The 23101-nt window shown below is 39.2% G+C and overlaps 1 protein-coding gene across 1 annotated transcript in view; it reads right to left on the bottom strand.

The window, feature by feature from the left end:
* kifap3b (kinesin-associated protein 3b) overlaps nucleotides 1–18095 on the bottom strand; it is a 30532-nt gene extending 12437 nt beyond the window's left edge. The window contains exons 1-15 of the mRNA XM_084118958.1: nucleotides 17943–18095; nucleotides 17373–17504; nucleotides 17116–17267; nucleotides 16884–16945; nucleotides 16253–16394; nucleotides 15908–16007; nucleotides 14389–14513; nucleotides 14200–14298; nucleotides 13933–14111; nucleotides 10296–10458; nucleotides 8203–8303; nucleotides 2876–2984; nucleotides 2578–2690; nucleotides 2238–2403; nucleotides 1442–1567 (exon numbers count right to left, since the gene is read on the bottom strand). Coding sequence (XP_083975084.1) covers nucleotides 1442–1567; nucleotides 2238–2403; nucleotides 2578–2690; nucleotides 2876–2984; nucleotides 8203–8303; nucleotides 10296–10458; nucleotides 13933–14111; nucleotides 14200–14298; nucleotides 14389–14513; nucleotides 15908–16007; nucleotides 16253–16394; nucleotides 16884–16945; nucleotides 17116–17267; nucleotides 17373–17504; nucleotides 17943–17974 — 1801 coding nt within the window. The 5' untranslated portion in view covers nucleotides 17975–18095. The remainder of the gene's footprint in view (nucleotides 1–1441; nucleotides 1568–2237; nucleotides 2404–2577; nucleotides 2691–2875; nucleotides 2985–8202; nucleotides 8304–10295; nucleotides 10459–13932; nucleotides 14112–14199; nucleotides 14299–14388; nucleotides 14514–15907; nucleotides 16008–16252; nucleotides 16395–16883; nucleotides 16946–17115; nucleotides 17268–17372; nucleotides 17505–17942) is intronic.
* Between the last annotated feature and the right edge of the window lie 5006 nt (nucleotides 18096–23101).

The raw sequence follows: 23101 nt of genomic DNA, 5'->3' as shown, positions 1-23101 counted from the left end.
TGGAAACGGCAACACAAGCAAATGAAGAACATTACTTTGACCTCATGAAATAAAGCATTTTGCTTCAATTGAAGAAGGCACAATCCTTTCCTTATCACGAGAATATCTGCACATCAGCACTGAGCTGAAATGCAATACGGGAAAACTAACAAACACGCACACTCCAGAGCAGCTGCGCAGGCATTTCCTATCCAATGGTGCCTGTTCATGCGAGCTGATGTTCAAAACCTCCTCCAGTGGATCATGTTTATGTATGAAGGCTCTCGTGAGAAGCCGCCATTTGGCGAGAGTATCAACTTTTCCTCTGAAATGATACAGAAAGCTCCTATGGAGAACTGTGTGGTTGTAACGGCCCCCTCCTAACTTTAATAAAAGCCTTTATTTCAATTTTGATCTTTCTCAGAATGAACTCGTCCCCTGGGATCGAAATTCCTCTAGAAGAATGATAGCAAAGAGGCTTTAGTTGCTCCATGGGACCAGATACTGAATACCGCTACAGCAAGGCGCTGTACAAGCTTTGCACAAGCTACAAATAACATCACAGAGAACATGTCAACGCCTCTTCAGATGAGAAAGAGCCAATGAACGAGTATACGAACACAAGTGCTGAAATGATATGTAAATAAAACAATACCCAAGCATCTGTCAATGCAGCGTTGCCACATAACGCTTATCTCGAGGGAAACAAACGTCAGATTTGTTATTGCATTGTTGTGATCAAAGATACGAAATATTTTATGGCACGTAGTGCAAAAACATTTCAGATGTTGAATGTCATGTAATTGAGACCATTGTGTCTGGAGTGGGATAACAAAAAAGTGGCCAATTCAAGAACTTTCTTTTCTTTTTCTCTTTGAGAGGAGCTGTATATGTTGGGACGGTCCGTATCTTAGCCCTCCACCTCCTTGCCCTCTTAAACATTTATTCTTTTCATGGCAAGGAAAAGCCCCGCCATCAGGATTTATTGAAATGAGGGCTCACACTGAGCAGAACCAGCAAATCTGATGCATACCATGAGCCTGGTGCTTTCCTGTTCCTGAAAACACTGTCACTTCCCAGAACATAATGCATAAAGCGAGAACCAGCCCTCCGTGCCCCTAGCAGCCATGGGCTGTTTATTTATTCTAATTTATTCTAATTTAATATTAGTTTAGTCTAAATAAACTCTTCAAAACTCATTCCATCAGATCACATTAGGAAAGACAAAGCATGCCAAATTGAAATCTGGTACTTGATTGACTACAGACATGCAAAGCAGGGGGGCAGCTTTCGCAATTCGGCCAAACAAAAGTAGAAATCAAAACAGCACTGATCTTTTTTTTCCGGAATTTATTTTTATGGCTAGCGATAATGAAAAAGATGTTTTTTGTCGAGGGTTTGGAGATCCGTCTGCACTGGCTCAATGCTAATAAATGTGTGTGAATGTTGGCAGCGCTCTTACCATTTAACAGCTCAATAAGAGCAGGAATGATGCCGGACTTTGCCAGCATGACGGCACAGGAGTCATCCATTGACACCGTACCGATCATGATCACCACCTCCAGGATCAGGTCGTCCTCAGCTGAACCTGAAACACAGAGGTCAAAGATCAAATGCGGTTTAGTATGATGATACAATTTTTATATCGTACTACTCCTACAAGGAATGCACATGGATGATTTACTACCTTTGCCAAAATGTGTAATATATGCACATATAGTAATACTATACAGACCTATTATACAGAAGCATGATTGCTTATCATGATTGGACTGTCAAAAGTTAGGCCATTTGTACACAAAATTGGATTGCAAAAATGTAAAAAAAGGATGTGATGTAGCACAATATGCCATACTGCAAATTAAAATGTTAGGGTTGCATACTGGTTACTGTTTCATATAGTAATTGAACAAAATAGGATTAAAACCTTTTGGAAAGAGATGTTTTGCAGAGTATCTTGCAATACTCCATCTATATCTAATTTAAACAGCATTTTGAAAGATTCTACATACAGTTATACAAAGCTCACATTATTTGAGAGACGGCACAGACTATTTATACTTCTAAAAAATAATTTGTCACACCACAGGACCTTTTAATGAACAGACAAAGGCAAAAGGTGATTTATCGGCACAGAACTATGAAAAACTTGTTACATGATCTACAACACCTTGATGTCAATAAAAAAGGGCCTGTTATGTGTCAACTACTCATATACAGTGTAGTACACTACACAAACTGGTACATGTTAGCTTTACCGGGTTTGAGGTGGTCTTTGAGGAAAGGCACCAGGTTGTACTCTTTCAGCAGAAGCTCCCAGTCCAGGTCAGGTATTGTGAGGTTTGCCATTGTACCCAAGCACTCAATAACAAACTCTTCATCACCTTCCAGCTTGATCTGAGCTGCCAGATCACCCACATAGTCCTGGAGAGTAAATTACATCAAATATCTCTAGGGGTTTCTAGCAATCATTTAACATAGACTAACTAAAACTAATTTTACTAACATGCCAATGCTAAATTATGCTTTGATGTATTCAGTAAATTTATAATGTGCAACTTGTGACTCTTCATGGAATAACAGAAATATTGTATTTACAATGAAGAGCTGTTTCAAGGGTCCATCGTGCTGTGAGATGTTCCTAATCATTTTCATCAGCAGCGGGTCCTTTAGTTTGAGTGCTCTTTTCATCAGCATCTTCAATCCATTACCTGCAGAGCAAATGCCCAAATAATCAGTTTCAGCCAGAGATTAATCACAAGTTTGATCAGACTTCATGCATTATTAATTACAGAAAACAAAAGTCGCTCATGTGTGACAGTAAACACAGATGTTTGTGACAGTGTATTTCAGTGTTGCATGTCATTCCAAGGGGAAATGAGATACAGGCTCTTACCCTCACAGATAATCTGAGCATTAGTCTTGTTAGCAGCCAAGTTGATGCAGAAGGAAATGAGCTCGGTGTCGATTCTCTCCTCACCGTGTTCAAACAGCATTTGCATGAGCTGCTCACACACAACACAAGATATCATTCAAAATTTTAAAATACATGTATCATACATGAAAACATTGAATCAGCATGCTATAAAGGTATAGCAGGGCTTGACATAAAAGTTTGGTCATGACAGCAGAAAAAAGGTTGTCCAAACTTTCTTTACACTGCTGCAAACATGGCACAGAAAATATGCATTGACAGACTTTATTTTACAGAAGTGGAAAATGTATTTAAACAAAAATTGCAGGAAACGGTGTCTCACGTGCTTAAAGGCACACACTGATTAGCATGATAGCATGTTTAGAATGACTCTGATCCTTTTAGACCGGTTTAGTCCATTCGGTTTGCTTAAGGTTCACCTACAGTGTAAATAAGAGTGATTCCAAATGCAAGTAGTGAAGAAATAGAACAAACATTTTATTGATTTTATTTAGATTATATTCAGTATAATTCTGATGATGACAATTAACATAATTATTTATATTTTAATAATAAACTATTAATAATAATAATAATATTTAATATTTATTAATAGTAATAGTTGCACATTTATTAAAAATTATATTTTAATTGTAATTTAAAAATAAATAATTATTAAATAAATTACATCCATGTTATAACTACAACAACAACCACAACAATAAAGAAATCTATGTTATTTTTATTGTTGTTGTTGCTGCTATTGCTATTGCTATTTAAGAATAATAACTAATTACTACTATAAGAATAATCACAAATAAACATTCATCTGGACTGACACCTGTCTGACAGACAAGTAACTGAAAAAAGCTCTTTGTGACGCCCGGAATAGTACGTCACAATGAGGCACATATGAGATTTCCAAATGCCCTCGGAGTGTGACATCACAATAGACCTATTAAAGGACAAATCCAGTGAAAAATGAACCTGGGCTTAATTAACACATGGTTACCGAGTCGATCGTTCCCTGCGATGCGTTTTCATGAAAATCGAATGTAAAGAGTTTTATCTTTAAAAACAGATTAGCTCATAACAGTAGTATATGGGGCACAGAGTAAGTAAAAGTAAATCGCTAGTTAATACCACTAACAAGGCTCAAAATAGCCTCACACTAACACGGTAACATAATGAGGGTCCTTACATACAAACCGAAGCATTGAGAACTTTGTAAGTGTACAGACAGTTTAATAAGAAGATACTTTATAAAGACAGTACATTACGCGTTGACATGCAGGATCCATCTTGGAAAACAGTCTCGACTAATCGAGCCACGAACGCCGTCGATAGGATAGCTGGTCGATAGGAATTACGTTTGTGAAATCTAACGTAGCACGGCGTTCGTGGCTCGATTGGTATTAACTAGCGATTTACTTTTACTTACTCTGTGCCCCATATACTACTGTTATGAGCTAATCTGTTTTTAAAGATAAAACTCTATACATTCGATTTTCATGAAAACGCATCGCAGGGAACGATCGACTCGGTAACCATGTGTTAATTACCCCAGGTTCATTTTTCACTGGATTTGTCCTTTAAGGCACAATTTAAAACTGGAGTATCGTGCAACAACCAGAGGGAAAACAAAAGAAAAGAAATAAATGACGAAACAGACGGTTCCTGACAGGGAGAAGTATTAGTGCTGTCAGTGTTGGCGAAGGGATTGCTATTTGTGTTTTTATTCATGAGCCAGAGAGAGTTGAGGCAATATCCCACAGTCTACTTTAATCAGTTCAACGCTGCGGCTGATAACGGCCCAATGAGAGGGACACTGCAGGCCTATCTTAAGGAGATAACTGTACAGTGGCCAATGAATTGAGTGTGGGTGAAGACAAGAATGAGGAGATGAACAGATGAAGAAAGATGAGCAATGGTTACAGCCATGGTGTGGGCCAGTTGGAAGTTAAACAGGAAGGCCCAAACAGTCCAATGCAGGCTTGTGAAGAGGCAGCAGTGAGCAATCAGGCCTCTCCCATACTGAGTATCACATAACTTGGTCCCAGGCCTCCAAATCACGCAGTCTAGACTCACTGGCACCTGCTTGCTCCTATTTACCAGCAATGGGAGGCCCTGCCTCGTACCCCTGAGTCATCCCCCTCCCCCCCTCCCCCCCTCCGTCTCTGAGCTCTCCATGGTTTCATAGCTCCATAACCCCTGCAAGCATTTCCTCACACACAACACACCTCACAGCTTTGAGTAATTATAGCTAGACCCCTTTGTGGCAGAGGAATGGGTCCAATGCCGGGCCTCTCCTCGCCAGTTCAGAACCCAGAGCAGCGAGGGCCGTTTGATCTAAATCCTCCCTTACAGAAGAGGATCCAGGCTAACTGCCAGAGCAGACCTGCGGGACACCAGATCTACAGGCAGAAACTGACAGACTGACTTTAGCTATTGATGAAGAGTCACGGGAGTCTTCAAAATGAGGAAGAGAGAAAGAAAGAACAAAAAAAAAACACACAAAAGAACAAAAGAATAAACAGCTGAAGAATAAACAACTGAATAAACTGAAAGAATAAACCACTGAAGGAAAGAAATAAAAAGAAAGAATGAACAAGCAAACAAAAGAAAGGAAGAAAGGAAGGTAGAACTAAAACATAAGAAAACAAAAAATGAAACAACGAAATAAATAAAATAAAAGAACGAATGAAAACAAACAAACGATAAAATAATTAACAAACAAAAAATGATAGAAACAAAGAATGAAAGTATGTACTTAACAAATTGAAAGACAGAACAACCAAAGATCAAACAAAAGAAAGAATGAACCACTGAAATTTAATTTATTATTAAATAATAATTATTTAATAAATAAATAAATAAATAAATAAGAAAGGAGCAAACAAACAAAAAAGAAAGGAAGAAAAAAAACTAGGGACTATATACTACTTTTTCCAATACAGATACTTTTATTTTTAGTACTTGCCGATACCTGTATTTTCATTGCATTTTTAATGTTTTAAAATATTGGGCAGAATTTTAATCAAATTAGTTGGCTTAGTGAATAGATATTTCCTTCAGTTATTTTCATGCCTAATTATGCCTGTTAAAATGTATTGTAGGAGCTACTGTTACTTTCCCTGTTCATATTATTGCTCTATCATATTTTATTTTTAATTTAATAGCACAGTGAATATTTACAGCTGCTCCAGCAGGACTCAACCAGTAAAGAGCAGCGAGTGACTTTCTTTGTGTCTTTTGTAGTTAGATCGACATTGAGGACAAAGACAGCAGTAAGTTTATTAGGCTGCTGTCACTTTAAGAGCTGCACGTATTCAATATCTTGTTACACATGCATTTTCTTTTCAGCTGTTAACATTCACTTAAGACATAACCGACTATGTTTCACAAGGATACTTGTCTATACAGGCATGGCATTTTGACATAATTTTGTGTGAATTTGTTTGTTCAAGCGCAAGAAGGCATGAAAGAGAACTCGATTTAATAGGCTATCCACGCGCTGTCTGAGAGGCAGCTTTCTGTGCGCGCGCTTCAGATGTTTGCGCACAGAAAACTTCTTGAAAACGTCATGTGATTGCTGTACCACCTTCCTGTAATAATGTAGGGAACCACTCCTTACACATAAATCATGTAGCAGTTCATGTTTTTACTTTTAATTTGTACGAGCATGAGTTCACAAGCGCAAACATTTTTTTAAATGAAAAACAAACTGCTGAATGAAACAACTAAAAAAAGAAAGAAAGAAAGAAAGAAAGAAAGAAAAACACTGCATAACTCCCTGAGGAGTCCCGCAGCTATTCTGACTGACATCATGCCACAACCTTCTCCAGGCGGATTGGCGGAGCGATTAGGTTGAGGAATTTAACTTTTTTTTTAACAAGCATCTGGTAGGCATTTTCACCCAATTAGAGAAGACAAGCATTTTAAAGATGACAACGCTCAGGCAGAAGTTGTTTCAGAGAAATTGTACCCAGGCAATTGCTGGTGACCCCACAGAGGCCCCCTCCTATTAAATTAGCTCTGTTATCTCATTAACGCCATGTGAGAGAAAGACAGCACTACAATTAGCCCACTTTACAACACTGTGAGGTGCACACATGATACATACATGACACACAGCAGCAGCAATAACACAGTATTTGGAATAGCAAAGTACAATTCAACTTTCTGCAGTACAGTATGCACATAGTGTGCAGATACACTTTTTCTGTACCATAGAATACCAGGATGACTACTAGGTGCATACTGTCTATATTACTTACAAATGTCTACAAAGAGGAATCATTATTCACCACATAACAGATTTTGTTCTGCCACATGTGACATACTGTACATACAATTACAGCTTTTAGAATCCATAAATGAATTGCTAATAATTCGCTTGATAATGAAAATGATAAACAATGAATTTTGTAATCCGTTAGTCGGGTCTTTGCACTGCGCATGGAGAACCTCCGTCAGTAATGGCACTTTAGAAATGCAAAAAACATGAGCAAATGCCTCCATCACACTAGTATTTAACTCTACAAACTTCATAGAGCTTGCAATATGCCTGTCAATCAAACAGATGCCAATCATATTTATCAAAACCGTATAAGCAGGTCAATTAGGTTTTAAGTCAACAACAACTGAATATTTAACACAAGTAACAATTATTATAATACATTAAAATGTATTACTTTTTCATTACTGAAAAAATGTGTCTGATTACATGTAACGTGCTACTATAATAAGAGAAGGAAATGATGTCTATGTCCTGCTAGAACCTGTTCATTTCACTTAATTTTCTTTAGGTTTTGCTTAATATTATTATTTAATATAATTTATTTGGTCATTTAAACTGTATTGCTACATTTTTATTACTTTTAATATTAATATTATATACTTTTTACCTAATACTGGGCAAGTTGGAGAATATCTAATTAAGGTTACACTTTATTTAAAAGTGTCCTTGTTACAATTATACAGTTGTATGATAGTTATACAATTATTGTAATTATACATTTAAAATGTCTGAATGCATAATTAAGTACTGAGTAAAATTAATTAACTACATGTTCTTAGAATAAGTTTATTTATGGTTAAGACTAGGGTGTGTTTTAGGGTTAGTTGCATGTAATTATGCATAATGTACTGTTATTACTATAGTAACAACATGTAACATGTGAAACAAGGACATTGTAAAATAAAGTGTTACCCTAATTAATTTAGGAAATAATCAACAGACTAATGTTGATTATTAAAAGCCCTAATCTCAATAATCAAAAGTGAAGAAAAGTGAAGAAGACTCAGACCTGAGGGATGCAGTCAGTATACGCGAACATGGATTTAGATTTGTCATCAATGCTGATGTGGTACAGGATGCGCATCGCTACGTGCTTGTGCGTGTCATCACCTACAGAAAAAAAAGGAGAGAAAAAAAAAAAAAAAAACATTCAGAGAGATTCACAACGTGTGTAAACTTTTACAGCGCTATCTAAATTGATCAGTCGTGGTCAGTTACATAATGTATTTATACTGGCTCATGCTGAGAGCGAGTTATTTATCATAGAGATTGGAGATAAGAGCATGTGGCGTATGCTATCACGATCCAAACTCATTCCATGGGGGAGAGAGAGAGAGAGAGCACAGATACACACGCAACCCAAACACTCACACTTCTCCCTACAAACACTCTCATTAATAACACTTTACTCCCTCCTACTCTTCCTCCCTAATGTTGATACTCCCCTGTGAGATAGGAAACACTCGGATAGATCAATGGTATAATCAGTCATTATAAGTCCAACCATGGCAGTCGGGACCCGAGACACCCTAGAACACATTATCACATCGGCGATTAGAAGCAGATGTGACCGCTGGGGAGAAAAAAGTGAGGGAAAGCTGAGTAGGTAAAGAGAAGGAGAGAAGAGGTTTGCTTAGTTTGTTTAATTGGGGACACAGGAGGAGGCATATATTTTAGTGGCATTAATAAGCGAGGGCCGTCTTGGGCGGGCCCTCAGTGGCTGGAACATGTGCTTCTCGTTAGTGTCTGCAGACACAGATGACCCACGTCGCTGCCTCACCTCAGCGAGAGTAGGAGGACACGGACGGGCTTTACGACACCAGCCAGGTAGCCTCTTAAACTCGCCCCTAACTGGTGGAGCGTTAAAAAAATGTGCAGCAATTAAGTCCTTAGATGTAATCACGGAAATGATTTCCAAAGCAGCATTTGATGCGGAGGTGTCATCCGAGCTGGTTAGCAAAAGAGCAGCATGTGATTGGCCTCGAATTACCCAAAATATTGTGGTTGACGCCAAACCTCCATCATCTGCACTTGAACCGGCAGCTGCCAAAGCAGGTTTTTGCTTTCAGTGTAACTGTATATTCTTTAGCTTGTACAGAAAATCATTCAGATGTAGATCATATAGCTCAAAGATTTTGAATCCTTGAATGCAACCTTAAATAGTCTCTTTCTAGTTTGAAGATAAGAGTGTATAATGTCTAAAGATGACTTTAATTCGAAACCTTACAAATATAATTTGTCCATTAACCTCACTCGTACAAGTTTTGTCCAATTTCTTGCTGGGCCAAAGAGGTTTATTTTAAATGGAAAAGAAGAAAATGATATTATCCTGTTCATTCTTAATATACTGCATTAAAAACGTAACATTCTGGGCTTGGATGAGATTGTCAGGATTTTTTAAACAGGTCCACGGAATGTGCAGGAAAAAGTGAGCAAAAAGAGAAAAAAAAAAAAGATTTCACAAAATGTATTTTAGGGCAGTCAAAGTTAACTTATTACCATTCAAAAGTTTTGGGTCAGTAAGATGTTTTTTTTTTTTTTTTTAAAGAAAGGAATACTTTTATAAAGCATGGATGTATTAAACTGATCAAAAGTGACAGCAAGACATTAATAATGTTAAAAAGATTTCAATTTTAAATAAATGTTATTCTTCTGAACTTACTAACCACAAAATGTATCGCGGTTTCCACAAAAATATTAAGCAGCACAACTGTTTTCAACATTGAGAAATGTTTCTTGAGCAGCAAATCGGCATATTAGAATGATTTCTGAAGGATCATGTGACACTGAAGACTGAATATAAGAATATTTCATAATATTACTGTTTTTACAGTATGCATGCAGCTTTCATGAGAGACTTCTTTCAAAAACATGAAAAAAAATCTTACCGACCACAAAGTTTTGAACAGTAGGGTATATAATTGTTATTATTTCTACAGAGTTTCTCAGTGAGGGTTATAGGCAATATCTCTTATAAAACTACTGTGGAACTATATCCGATGCAAAGTCCTTGGCATTACAATGTGTGAAAACATTGCTGTGCAATTCAATTACAGTGGAACGATGGTCCAATCTCATTTGTATGAAAGGTAAGAGAGTTACCCAGCAGAGTAGTGAGTTTGGGCAGTAAACCCACATGCACCATCTTGGTGCGCAGGCCCGTGTCAAAGGAGAGGTTGTGGAGGAGTCTCAGAGTGACGTTCATCATGTCTTCGTGTTCACATGGAACCAGACGAGCCAGCTTCTCCACCGTGTCCATCTCTGCCTATTACAAACGCACAAGTGAAGTACACGTAATACATTTTAAATTAGATGAAATTATTTAAACAAGCTTTTCCCTTTGAAAATCGCTTAGTCTGGAGAAACAAACAGAATCATCTTCTTTTCTCAGTTGTTCCTACAACAGCCAGACATTTTTGTCCAACATGTGTTTTTATGTATGTACATGATGAAAGATTTTCAAATCCAATAGTCCATTTCTTTTATCTTCAACAAGGATTTGGTTAAGGGATACAAGAATAAAAACAACTTCTGCCTTGATAAATGCACATTCATAGCCAGAGTAGATTGATTCCAGGTGGACTGACAGCGGAGCAGAGTAGGACAAGCAGGACAAAATATATACTGTATATCATGGTCACAATTTACTAATTCATTCCCTTGTTTTAAATAAATCGAGCACACTACATAATTTGTTTCCCTCGTATCTCAATAAAATGAGATTCCCTCGTTTTGATTTAACTAAATCAAGGGAACAAATTATTACAACGTGGCTCAGATTTAGTAAAGCAAGGGAACGAATTATTAAATTATGTGCACGATTTAGTAAAATGAGGGAACAAATTATTATATTGTGTGCACAATTTGGTAGAACAAATGAATATATATCGTGCACATGATTTACTTAAAACGAAGGAACGAATTAGTCAAATGTGCTGACGTAATAGCAAGTTAATTAGTAGCCAGGAAATACAAATTTTTTTCCTGCATTTCATGGGTAAAATTCAAAGTGTATAAAATACATACATATATATATATATATATATATATATATATATATATATATATACACACATAAATGTACATGTATATAAATCAGGGTTGGGAATCGAAAATCGAATCGAATAATTGATGTCAGAAATCGGATACTTGTTATAAAATAAAAAATTCTATTAATCTTATCGATTCCTTTGTGAGCATTTTAATTAGTGGTGTTTTAATTAGTTTTTTACATGAAAATCACAATTCACGATTTTATCACGATTCTTTTTCATGTTGGTTTTAATATTTTGCAAGTGACTGAGCATTACAGCCAAACTAATGTCCCTATTTTAAAAACAAAGCCTTACAAGGTAACAAAATATAAAATTAAAAAGAATGGCAGACATTTAGGCCAAAGTGGCGAAGATAAAAATCCTTGTCATTATTTTATATGTTAATAAAAGATAAGAACGAAGATACACATTACATATACAACAACACAAAATACAAATGAAATAAACAGTGCTTTATTTTTTCCGCTACAGTAGGTGTATTTAACAGAAGAATTCAAGAAAAAAATTTAAATGAACAAATATAAAAATAAAACACTACATAGACTTCACTGTATAAATTATACATTGATACTTATTAAAGCTACTAAAGTTCTCAGAGCAGTGAGTGAATTTCTTTTTGTTTTTTATTGTTTTATTATAAAATAAATATAAAATAAAAAAGAAGTGGCCAAATAAGTAAAAAAATTTCTGTTGAAAATAAAAGTTATTATGAAGAATGTGGCTTACCAAACAGTTGTTGGTCCTTAGTGACACCGGCACGGATACGGACACCGGCACGGATACAGACACCGGCACGAACACGGCATCAGATGGCACGGACACTGGCACGGATACGGACAACGACACGAACACGGCACAGATGGCACGGACACTGGCACGGATACAGACACCGGCACGGATACGGACAACGACACGAACATGGCACAGATGGCACGGACACCGGCACGGATACGGAAAACGGCACGGACACAGGCACCGGTACGGATATGGACACCAGCATCTATACGGACACCGGCACGGATATGGACACCAGCACAGAAACTGGCACAGATACGGCCACAGGCATGGATACGGACACCGGCACGGACACGGAAGAACGGCAGACATTTAGGCCAAAGTGGCCAAATAAGATTCTTTCTTCTGTTGAAAATAAAAGTAATTTGAAGAATGTGGCATACCAAACAGTTGTTGGTCCCTAGTGGACACCAGCACAGACACCAGCAAGGACACCGGCACGGATACAGACATCGGCACGGTTACGGACACCAGTATGGACACCGGCACAGATATGGACACCGGCACGGATACGGACACCAGCATCGGCACGGACACCGGCACGGTCACAAGCACCGGCACGGATACGGACACTGGCACGGACAAAAGCACAGATACAGACACTGGCACAGACACCAGCACGGATACCAGCACGGTTACGGACACCACCACAGATACGGACACCGGCACGGATACCAGCACGGACACCGGCACAGTTACGGACACCAGCACGGATACGGACACCGGCACAGTTACGGACACCGGCACAGATACGGACACCGGCACAGTTACGGACACCGGCACAGTTACGGACACCGGCACGGATACGGACACCGGCACGGATACGGACACCGGCACAGTTACGGACACCGGCACGGATACGGACACCGGCACGGATACGGACACCGGCACAGTTACGGACACCGGCACAGATACGGACACCGGCACAGTTACGGACACCGGCACGGATACGGACACCGGCACAGTTACGGACACCAGCACGGATACGGACACCGGCACAGTTACGGACACCGGCACAGATACGGACACCGGCACAGTTACGGACACCGGCACGGATACGGACACCGGCACGGATACGGACACCGGCACGGATACGGACACCGGCACAGTTACGGACACCGGCACAGATATGGACACCGGCACGGATACGGACACCAGCATCGGCACGGACACCGGCACGGTCACAAGCACCGGCACGGATACGGACACTGGCACGGACAAAAGCACAGATACAGACACTGGCACAGACACCAGCACGGATACGGACACCACCACAGATACGGACACCGGCACGGATACCAGCACGGACACCGGCACAGTTACGGACACCAGCACGGATACGGACACCGGCACAGTTACGGACACCAGCACGGATACGGACACCGGCACAGTTACGGACACCGGCACAGATACGGACACCGGCACAGTTACGGACACCGGCACGGATACGGACACCGGCACGGACACCGGCACAGTTACGGACACCAGCACGGATACGGACACCGGCACGGATACGGACACCGGCACAGTTACGGACACCGGCACGGATACGGACACCGGCACGGATACGGACACCGGCACGGATACGGACACCGGCACAGTTATGGACACCGGCACGGATACGGACACCAGCACAGATACGGACACCGGCACAGATACGGACACCGGCACAGATACGGACACCAGCACGGATACGGACACCAGCACGGATACGGACACCAGCACGGATACGGACACCGGCACAGTTACGGACACCGGCACAGATATGGACACCGCCACTGGCAAGTACACCAGCGGATACCGGCACGAATACGGACAACGGCACGGATACACCGGCAAAGTACATTGTGAGATCAGAATTACAAAAGGTAATATATGAGGGTTTTTACCATGTCGTTCTTGTTCTCCAAGAAGATGCTGAGCTTTTTGAGGAAGGAGACCACCAGCACCAGCAGCTCCTCGTTCTCCCTCTCTAGAGACTTGACCAGCAGGTGCACAATATTCTTGTTCCTCATCTTGAGCTCTGTGCGGGTGTCCTCAGACAGGTTCAACAGCAGGTAGAACGCAACTAGAGCCATGGGGAGGAGGAGGAACATATAAACAAACCTTAATGAATGATTTCATGTTTTTAATGAAAAAAAATTCACTTCCTGTACCTCGCAGCAGCTGCTCCTGTTTGACCAGGAGGCTTTGGTATTTCTTTAGGGTTTTCTCGTGCTCCTTACGCAAGCTCTGGTTGTCGGGGTCCTCATCACGTGGATATGTTAAGGAATAATCTAGTTCATTTAACATGTTAATTTAGTGATTCATTTTTTACTCTAAAAAGTGATTGACAAAAAGGATATAAGCCTTGCTCTTCTTCTCTAACTCATCCTGCCACAGGTCATATTTCTTCAGCTCGTGTTCGATGATGTTCATGCACAGCGCGCCGATCTTATAGTGCGTGATGAGCCCGTGGAACTGAGAGAAACTGCAGGAAGAACACGAGTCGTGAGGGTCTGTCCTCCTTCGACCTCTACTGGCACATTCAGCCAGACACTGATGCATGCGATACAATCTGAGAACTAGACAATGGCTGGTATGCAGAGACACCGAGATGGACGTGCCAGATGAATTTCTTACTCTAGTCCTGATTAGTACATAAACAGAACTGAAAGATTGGGCCAAACAACTCATCACACATTTCAAATACATCCTTCAAACGTCAAAGTCATTCTAGCTTGTGGAAAGAAATTTCCACATTAGCCATCTGAAAATGAGAGCCAAGGAAAACCTTCAAATGAGAACACAGTCTTTCATAGCTCAAATAAATGCTGACAGCTATCTCAGTGAAAGCAGTAACCTGATCTGCAGCCACTAAAGATGTTTTGAGAACATATCATGGTTTTCTTAAGGCTTTCAACCTTATACAAGCGCTATATCAGAATGATATATGGTATGCAATCTGCTTCTTAAAATAAAAAATTAAAAGTGAAAGGTAGCATATATATCCTCCAAAATACCTCTCTCAAAACACAGTAAGATTTTTTTTTTACTTTACTTAAAAGACAGCAAGATAAAAAAACAGTGAGATGGGACAAAATGGATAATGATATCCATCTGAATGTATTCATAGGCCAACAATAGGCAAATATGCAGCCCTTAAATAGTGTAACTAACAGATATATTCAACAAATAAATAGGTCAAATATCTATGAATTATACCACACAATAATATCGGTCTGATGTCCCCACGAACAGACACTTAAAGATCATGATCTGATCATAACAGGAAAAATGCTCAGAGTAGGTGATTTAAAGTAACTGTTTAAAAATATAAATTGTGAAGCAATGGATTTGTTATTTGCAGTGTTTTTTTTCACCTCTCAGAGAGTTCACCATGCCAACAACACTTTAAAGGGATAGTTCACTCAAAAAATGCATATTCTGCCATCATTCACTCACCATCAAGTTGTTCCAAACCTATACGTTTCTTTCTTCTGCTGAACACAAAAGAAGATATTTTGAAGAATGTTTGTAACCAAACTGTTGTTGGGCACCATTGACTTCCATAGTATGTAAAAAAATATATACTATGGAAGTCAATGGTGCCCCACAACGGTTTGGTTAACCACATTCTTCAAAATATCTTCTTTTGTGTTCAGCAGAAGAAAGAAACTCATATAGGTTTGGAACAACTTGAGGGTGAGTAACTGAATTTTCATTTTTTGGGTGAACTATCCCTGTAAACATCAGCATGATTATCCGCATGCTAAAATCCTCCTTGACCAGTGTCTATTCTATTCTATTCTCTTTAAAGCACCACAACAAAATGAGTATGGCCGTTGACAAAAGGACAAAAAAAGCTGTAAAGGAATTGTGTACCTTGAGAAGCAAAAGAAGACGTAGACGATAATAGTTGCTAACTCCACACTGTGTTTCCAGTCCTCTCTCAATACCCGGGCCAGAGCTCCAAGTGCTGTCTCTGAAAAACATTTAACACATCACAAACTCACAAACAACTGGATAATGATCGCTGATACAGATTAATCCCACACACACTCCACCACAAAAATAAAAAATATATTGCAAGAGAAGTCAAAACCGTTAAAATTGCTGCTGTTGTGCGGCAGTTCATGATTTTTCATATGTTTTGAGACGGAAGTTTGCTATAGAATAACAATACTGTTGACACTGAATTGAGGAAAAAACAATTGGTTAATTTAGTACCATTGTGTAGGAGCTCCTCCAGGTTATCAGGGTTACGGGCCAAATGGAGGATCAGAGTGGACCCTCTGATCTTCTCTGGGATGCTCTCATACAACAGCTCTATGTATTCATCGATTTTATTAATATTGGCATCCTCCTCAACCTGAAAAAAAAAAAAAAAAAAGGATTATGGAAAATTGGGAATACATCACCTTCAGTTAAAACTATGGCTGTCAATCAACTAAAATGTAAAAGTTTTTCACAGTTAAAACATTCAGGAAACTAAATAATAGGACTGTTATGTAAAGATGCAGTCCTTTATTGATATTAACATTTCTATCAAGGAGGTTGTGCGTGATATTTTATTTGTTGAGCTTCATTGTTGATTGAATTACACCATTCAAAGACTGTAAATGACTTTACTTTTGCTAGACACCCCATCAGGGTTTAGTTTATATACAAATTGGAAAGGTTTGTTCCATTAAAAATCACACGGAACAGAATGAATCAGTTATCATGTCAAATTAGATAAACGACATTCAAAATAAGCAGCATTTACCATTTTTAAGTAATCACATGTGTTAATATATTCACTTTGTCAGACCTAATTACATAAAACTTCAAATGTGTTTGGGTGGGAAACAAGGCGTACTTCCATTCCTTCAAACGGCAGGAGTTCTCTGGGTTTCGGTGGTTTCTTTTCCTTCTTCTCCGCTAAGGACAGACAACATGAAACAACAATCACCATTAAAATGTCATATGATATGATACAAATAAATAAACAAACACTACTAAAAACAACAAGATTGTGAGTTGCTCATATAAAAGTACAACTAAAAAAAACGTTTTATTGTTTACAAAAGGGAGTTTTAAGAGGGATTTACATTTACTGCTGGGCTTCTTTCGGTTCTTTAAATACAGCAGCAGATGCTCCACCTCCGCCAGTTTTGATGGATGAATGATTTTACACTCTTCCACCACCTTCCTGGCCAGGGAGGAAATATCAGTGCTGGAATTCAGACTCCTCAGCCGGATGCTAAAGAACAAACATAGACACACACAAAAAGTTGAATGAAATGTAATAAACAGAATAGAGAATGTACAGAGTGTGTGCATACACAGACAGCTTATCTCTGCTTACATTTTCTGGCATTCCTTCTTTTCCTCATGCCTGGCATTGCCCGACTCTCCTAAAATGGATGCTTCCACCTCATAATACACCACTAGAGCCTTTTCTGTGGGATGCACATCTATATCACCAATCCTACATTTCCTAATAGACACAGGAGAGATCAAGATTGGATGTGACAGTGAGTTGCAATAAACATTGGCAGTGTCTCAAACCCTAGTGAGCTGTCAAGCCTGAAGAGAACAAGAGCGTGCATCATAGGTGCAGCTCACTCGGGACGCGCCCAAAATACTACATAAATGAGCAGATTGGAGACACTGGCATCACAACGGGATGGTGACAGTAGGCCACGCCCATCTGCAAGTGGAGCGGATTAATTTGACCCAGATTTACACTATGACTATTAGAATGAACTAATTAGCTTGGAAATAAAACCAGCGGGAGTAACGTTAAATACCCAGATTAATAATATATAGTATACACGGATTATATGCAGTGTCTCTCCATTAATACATGGTCATAATTGTAATAGCATAACGCTGTCATACTGCGATGTACGTTTAGGTTAAATGTAATGGTTACCGCTGCAAATACTGCGAATCGTCCGGCTGCATTTTATTCCGTTCATGTGAAAGTGCAAGACGTCGGTTTGGCTGCTCTTCAGACTGTTGACATGAATGAGAATCAAAGCATCGTTCATCCGCACTGCACTGATCCGCTGTCACACTCACATCTGATGGGGCGAGCCGGGGGGACAGAAACCTGAACTGAGCGCGGCCGCCATCTGTAGGACGGGAGGAATAGCAGGGAGTTTCCAAATTACCATGGTGTTATGGTTAGTATGTTGCATCGTTGGAAATTAAAACTTAAAAGGGGTCTCTCAACAATATGCAGTATTTTTACCCACATGTCATTTGATCACACACACGCACACACACACACACACACACACACACACACACACACACACTAATTTAAATAAGTAGCCTAAATGTAAATAAATAGTTGACCAGATTTTTTTTTAAAAAAAGTAAAGTACAAAGCAAACAATTTATTTATTACAGTTATACTGTAAGTTGAACAAATTTCATGTTTTCATAAGACAACAATCATGCATTTCATTGGAAATTATTGATTGTAGCAGTGGTTATATGCAAGTAATTTGTTTAGATATGTTTTTATAGTAGGGAATATAATCAAATTTATGCATAAGTAAAAGCAGTTAGACTATATCTGCAGAGAATATGATTGACTCTAACGGTATGAGTTGAGCTGGTCTTTTTTGAGAGTAATATATAAAGAATAAATTATAATGATTAATTCAATTTAAGGGTGTAGGACTTCCAAAAGTATAAATAAGTACATTCATAAAATAAACTTTTTGACCATTTTTATAATTTTCCTTTGCGGCTTTGCTTGTGTGTCATGTTGGCTATGGTCACCTATGTGTTCTGGCTGATTTTATGGATGGGTTTATATTCAGTGAGCAGTGATATGTTTGTTGACATTGCTGATTTCACAGCTATCTAGCAGCAGAATTCATATATCCTGCTGATTTTTCTAGCTCTGTTTTTCACTCCAAAATAGGATGATAGATTTGTTTTTCCTGGCAAGTAATCCAAACGCATAGGTGAATGTTTAGAAAAAAAATTTAAATGAGGAGTTTCCCCGTTACAGTTTCACAAGTTTTGCTCTGACTAGATGACAGTGTTCCAAAAACAAGTCACCAGATGTTTATAATATCTTCTGCGCAATATAAAAATATGCTGTACCATAAACATCAGCCATTCGTATCTTTTATGCTGATGATCAGCTCTTAATTTCAGCTGTGAACACCAATAGATTGTGTTACGTTTTAAAAGAGTGAGAGAATCCATAATGTTTGGGACTAGTGAAAGCAATATCAACAGCATTGGGTGGCCTTTATATAGTGGCGTTCCTAAACTCAGCGGCCTATAGCAGAGGGCAGCGGATATACTCTCTGCATGAGTTCCCACGGATTCAGTCTAGTGACCTTTACCAGTTATACTATACTATAATGATCTACACTGGCTCACGCATGTGAGTCATAACATTACCCAAAACCGGTTTACCATAATTAAATGTTTTCATATCTCATAATGAATCATCCAGTTGGATCCATGCACCGGTCCAGTCAGCCCTTGAAAGCTGGCCAGCATTTTTTTAGGGAAATTTTCAGGTTTAACGTTGCACTCACGTGAAACTTTTTCTTTTCATCCAGATGAATCACAGTCAGGGCTATACTATTAAACATTTCACTGGCTGCTGATGTTGTTGAGGATTCACCGTATATAATGCTATAACAACACATAGAGTGCCCGCTCTGCTTTTGGTTGTTTGCTATAGCACATTTTTGTCCAACCACGAAACACGATGCTCGTTTTCCCGGCCCACCCTGCAAACCACCCTCTGACACATAAGAGCTGTCTAGCACGCACTGCAGCAGTAACAGCAAAGTAAAACAGTAATCCAACTAATTTGAAACATTTCAGGGTGATTTACAGGCAAAGCTGTGAAATATGACTTTAATAATGGCTACAAATGGCTCCACTGCAGTCTGTGTGAGAAACGCAGAAGAGCTCGAGAGCTTATGAAAAAGGTGGCCCGTTTGGCATTCTGGCAGCACAATCAGTGAAATGTGACCCTGGACCACAAAACCAGTCACATGGGTAAATTTTTTGCTGAATAAATAAGCTTTCCATTGATGTATGGTTTGTTAGGATATGACAATACTTGGCTGAGATACAACTATTTGAATATCTGGAATCTGAGGGTGCAAAAAAATCAAAACATTGAGAAAATTGCCTTTAAAGTTGTCCATTTATGTTCGCGATTGTGCTGCATTCACTCACAAAAATAACAGTTTTATATATTTACGATAGGAAATTAACAAAATATCTTCATGGAACATGATCTTTACTTAATATCCTAATGATTTGTGGCATAAAATAAAAATCGATAATTCTGACCGATACAATGTATTGTTGGCTATTGCCACAAATAAACCCGTGCTACTTGTGACTGGTTTTGTGATCCAGGGTCACAAATGTGAAAATGACTGTGGTGGGGCTGTTACGGTTATTGCAGACTGAACTGTTGATGAAGTTGCTGTCCTGTGGTTCTGTTGTAATTGAGCTGAAGGTACTTTCATGTGTCAGACTGTGGGATGTGTGTGGTGCCAGTGGGCTGACTGGATTGGTGCTGCCCTACATTTACGAGCCAGCTTGTTTGTTTCAGGAGTTCATAACAGTGCGATTTTACAGTTGACAATCTGCGTCAATAAGGCATTTAGCTATATTTAGTGATTTTACCGTTTTGACAGATTGAAAAAACATTGGGATACTGATGCTAAATGGAAAAAAAATAGTTTTTATTAAAACAGAGCAACTTAATTATTGGCAGAACTTGTTAAAATTGTGCCCAGAACATTGAGGGAACATTTCTCAAACTACTGTGTGACCTTCAGGGTCTTTACACTCACTTCAGAAGTCATTACACTTCAGAAGCTACTTTGACACTCGTTCGGTCCTCTGGCTTCCCTCTCATGTTTTATGCACATGCCTTGTACGACCCATAGGTGAGCGGCATGCCACGTCTGACACCAATAATATGCATAAGGTAACAGAGCAAAATGAGATCAAACACGGGAGCCCTCGTACTACACCACCACACCAAACATTTATACCATCAATTTAGAATGTCTCTTTGCTTTTTATATCATAAACACTGTTAAATTTAATTCTTCAAGGACACATTTCACTGTAACCTTCTGAAAACAATTAACTGAAGGACTGCTTAGCATGGAGGCTCCCCTTGAGCATTATAAGCATCTCAGCCACGTTCATCATTAATCAGAAGAACAAACATGGCCACTGATCATAGTTCTGTTTAAAAGAGATTTATGTCGGGGCTGATGTGGAATGAAGATGGGAAGAGTTTCACAATGTGCGCCTGCTCCAGAAAGAGTTAAGGAATGTTGTTCATTGTCACATGATGTGGGAGAAGACAGGCAATATCCAACAACCCCCCGACACCCCCTCCCTGCTGGGCGCACATCTTGCCCGCAGATGTGGTGATACCACAAACACTTCAAAGTGCCTCCCCTCAGACCAACTGATATTCTGACGCCAACTGTAAATGTCCTGGACACGCAGGGTGGAAAATATGAAACCTTATAAATGACTCTGGAGGAACTCCTTGAGGAAAAGAAGCACTTCCATTGTGACTGTAGAAAAGTTAAAACAAAAGAGTTTTTCTATCTGAAGAGTCATTGTATCTGAAAGTGAATTAGGCCTCTGTTGCAGAAATACATTGGCTCTCAGTATTTGCAGGGGTAAAAAGTGTCCAAGCTGTTTTGGATTATGTAATTATTATGTATGTTTTTTTTATTTTGGGTAATTTTAAGTGTCAAATGCTTTTATACCTGCAATAATGCAATATTGTTCAATATATATATATATATATGAAGAGTTCAGATGCAAAAGCCTCTAAGTGCCATCTGAAATTTTTATAAAGCTTGTATATTTAAGTTAAGTTATTTCACTTAAATGACAATTAATAGGTAATTTGCATTGCCATTTAAAGGGACACTCCACTTTTTTTGGAAATAGGCTCATTTTACAACTCCCCCAGAGTTAAACAGTTGAGTTTTACCGTTTTCGAATCCATTCAGCCGATCTCCGGGTCTGGCGGTACCACTTTTAGCATAGCTTAGCATAGATCATTGAATCGGACGAGACCATTAGCATCTCTCTCAAAAAAAATGACCAAAGAGTTTCGATATTTTTCCTATTTAAAACTTGACTCTTCTGTAGTTACATCGTGTACTAAGACTGACGGAAAATGTAAAGTTGCGATTTTCTAGGCTGATATGGCTAGGAACTATACTCTCATTCCTGCGTAATAATCAAGAAACTTTGCTGCCGTACCATGGGTGCAGCAGGCGTAATGATATGACGCAGCGCCTGAAAATAGGTCTAATAGGTTAGACAAACTTAGTCCCGGTCACGTTGGAAGTTACCAAGCTGGGGACTATTTTCAGGCGCTGCGTCATATCATTACCGAAACTCTTTGGTCATTTTTTTGAGAGAGATGCTAATGGTCTTGTCCGATTCAATGATCTATGCTAAGCTATGCTAAAAGTGGTACCGCCAGACCCAGAGTTCGGCTGAATGGATTCGAAAACGGTAAGACTCAACTGTTTAAAGGCACAATATGTAACTTTTTTTGCTTTAAAAATAGCAAAAATCACTATATCTATGTTATATTTTTTTTTTTTTTGTGTACTTACATTATCCCGACTGTTTCCAACAACTTTCAAACCAGGAGAAATTTGTAATTTAATTCGAAGACACGTCCTGTTTCTTTATTTCCGTTTTGTCGCCGTCAATGGCGTCATATCCGCGTTGTCCCTGGTTTCCGCTCGTACTGCCATAGCAACCAGAGCCCTCTGATAGTAACCAAAGCAACTGACGCGGACAACTTTGTAGTTCGCAATGTCTATTTGCAACGCTGTTGTTGTTTCGTTCAAACATTATGGACCATGGCAAGCAGACTTTGGATAAAAAAGGAGAACTAAAACGAGAATCAATATCAGCGCGGTGTTTTCGAGATGCCTAGAGCTCCCATAGACAGTATAAACGAGTGCTCCACGTCCGAGACTTCGACCGCTCCTACATTTACTTTATTAAACAGGTGAGCACATTTACATAAAACTAATC

This window comes from Abramis brama (genome assembly GCF_963993115.1).
Source record: "Abramis brama genome assembly, chromosome: 7".
NCBI classification, from domain to species: domain Eukaryota; kingdom Metazoa; phylum Chordata; class Actinopteri; order Cypriniformes; family Leuciscidae; genus Abramis; species Abramis brama.
This window is presented reverse-complemented; position numbering and strand designations above follow the sequence as displayed.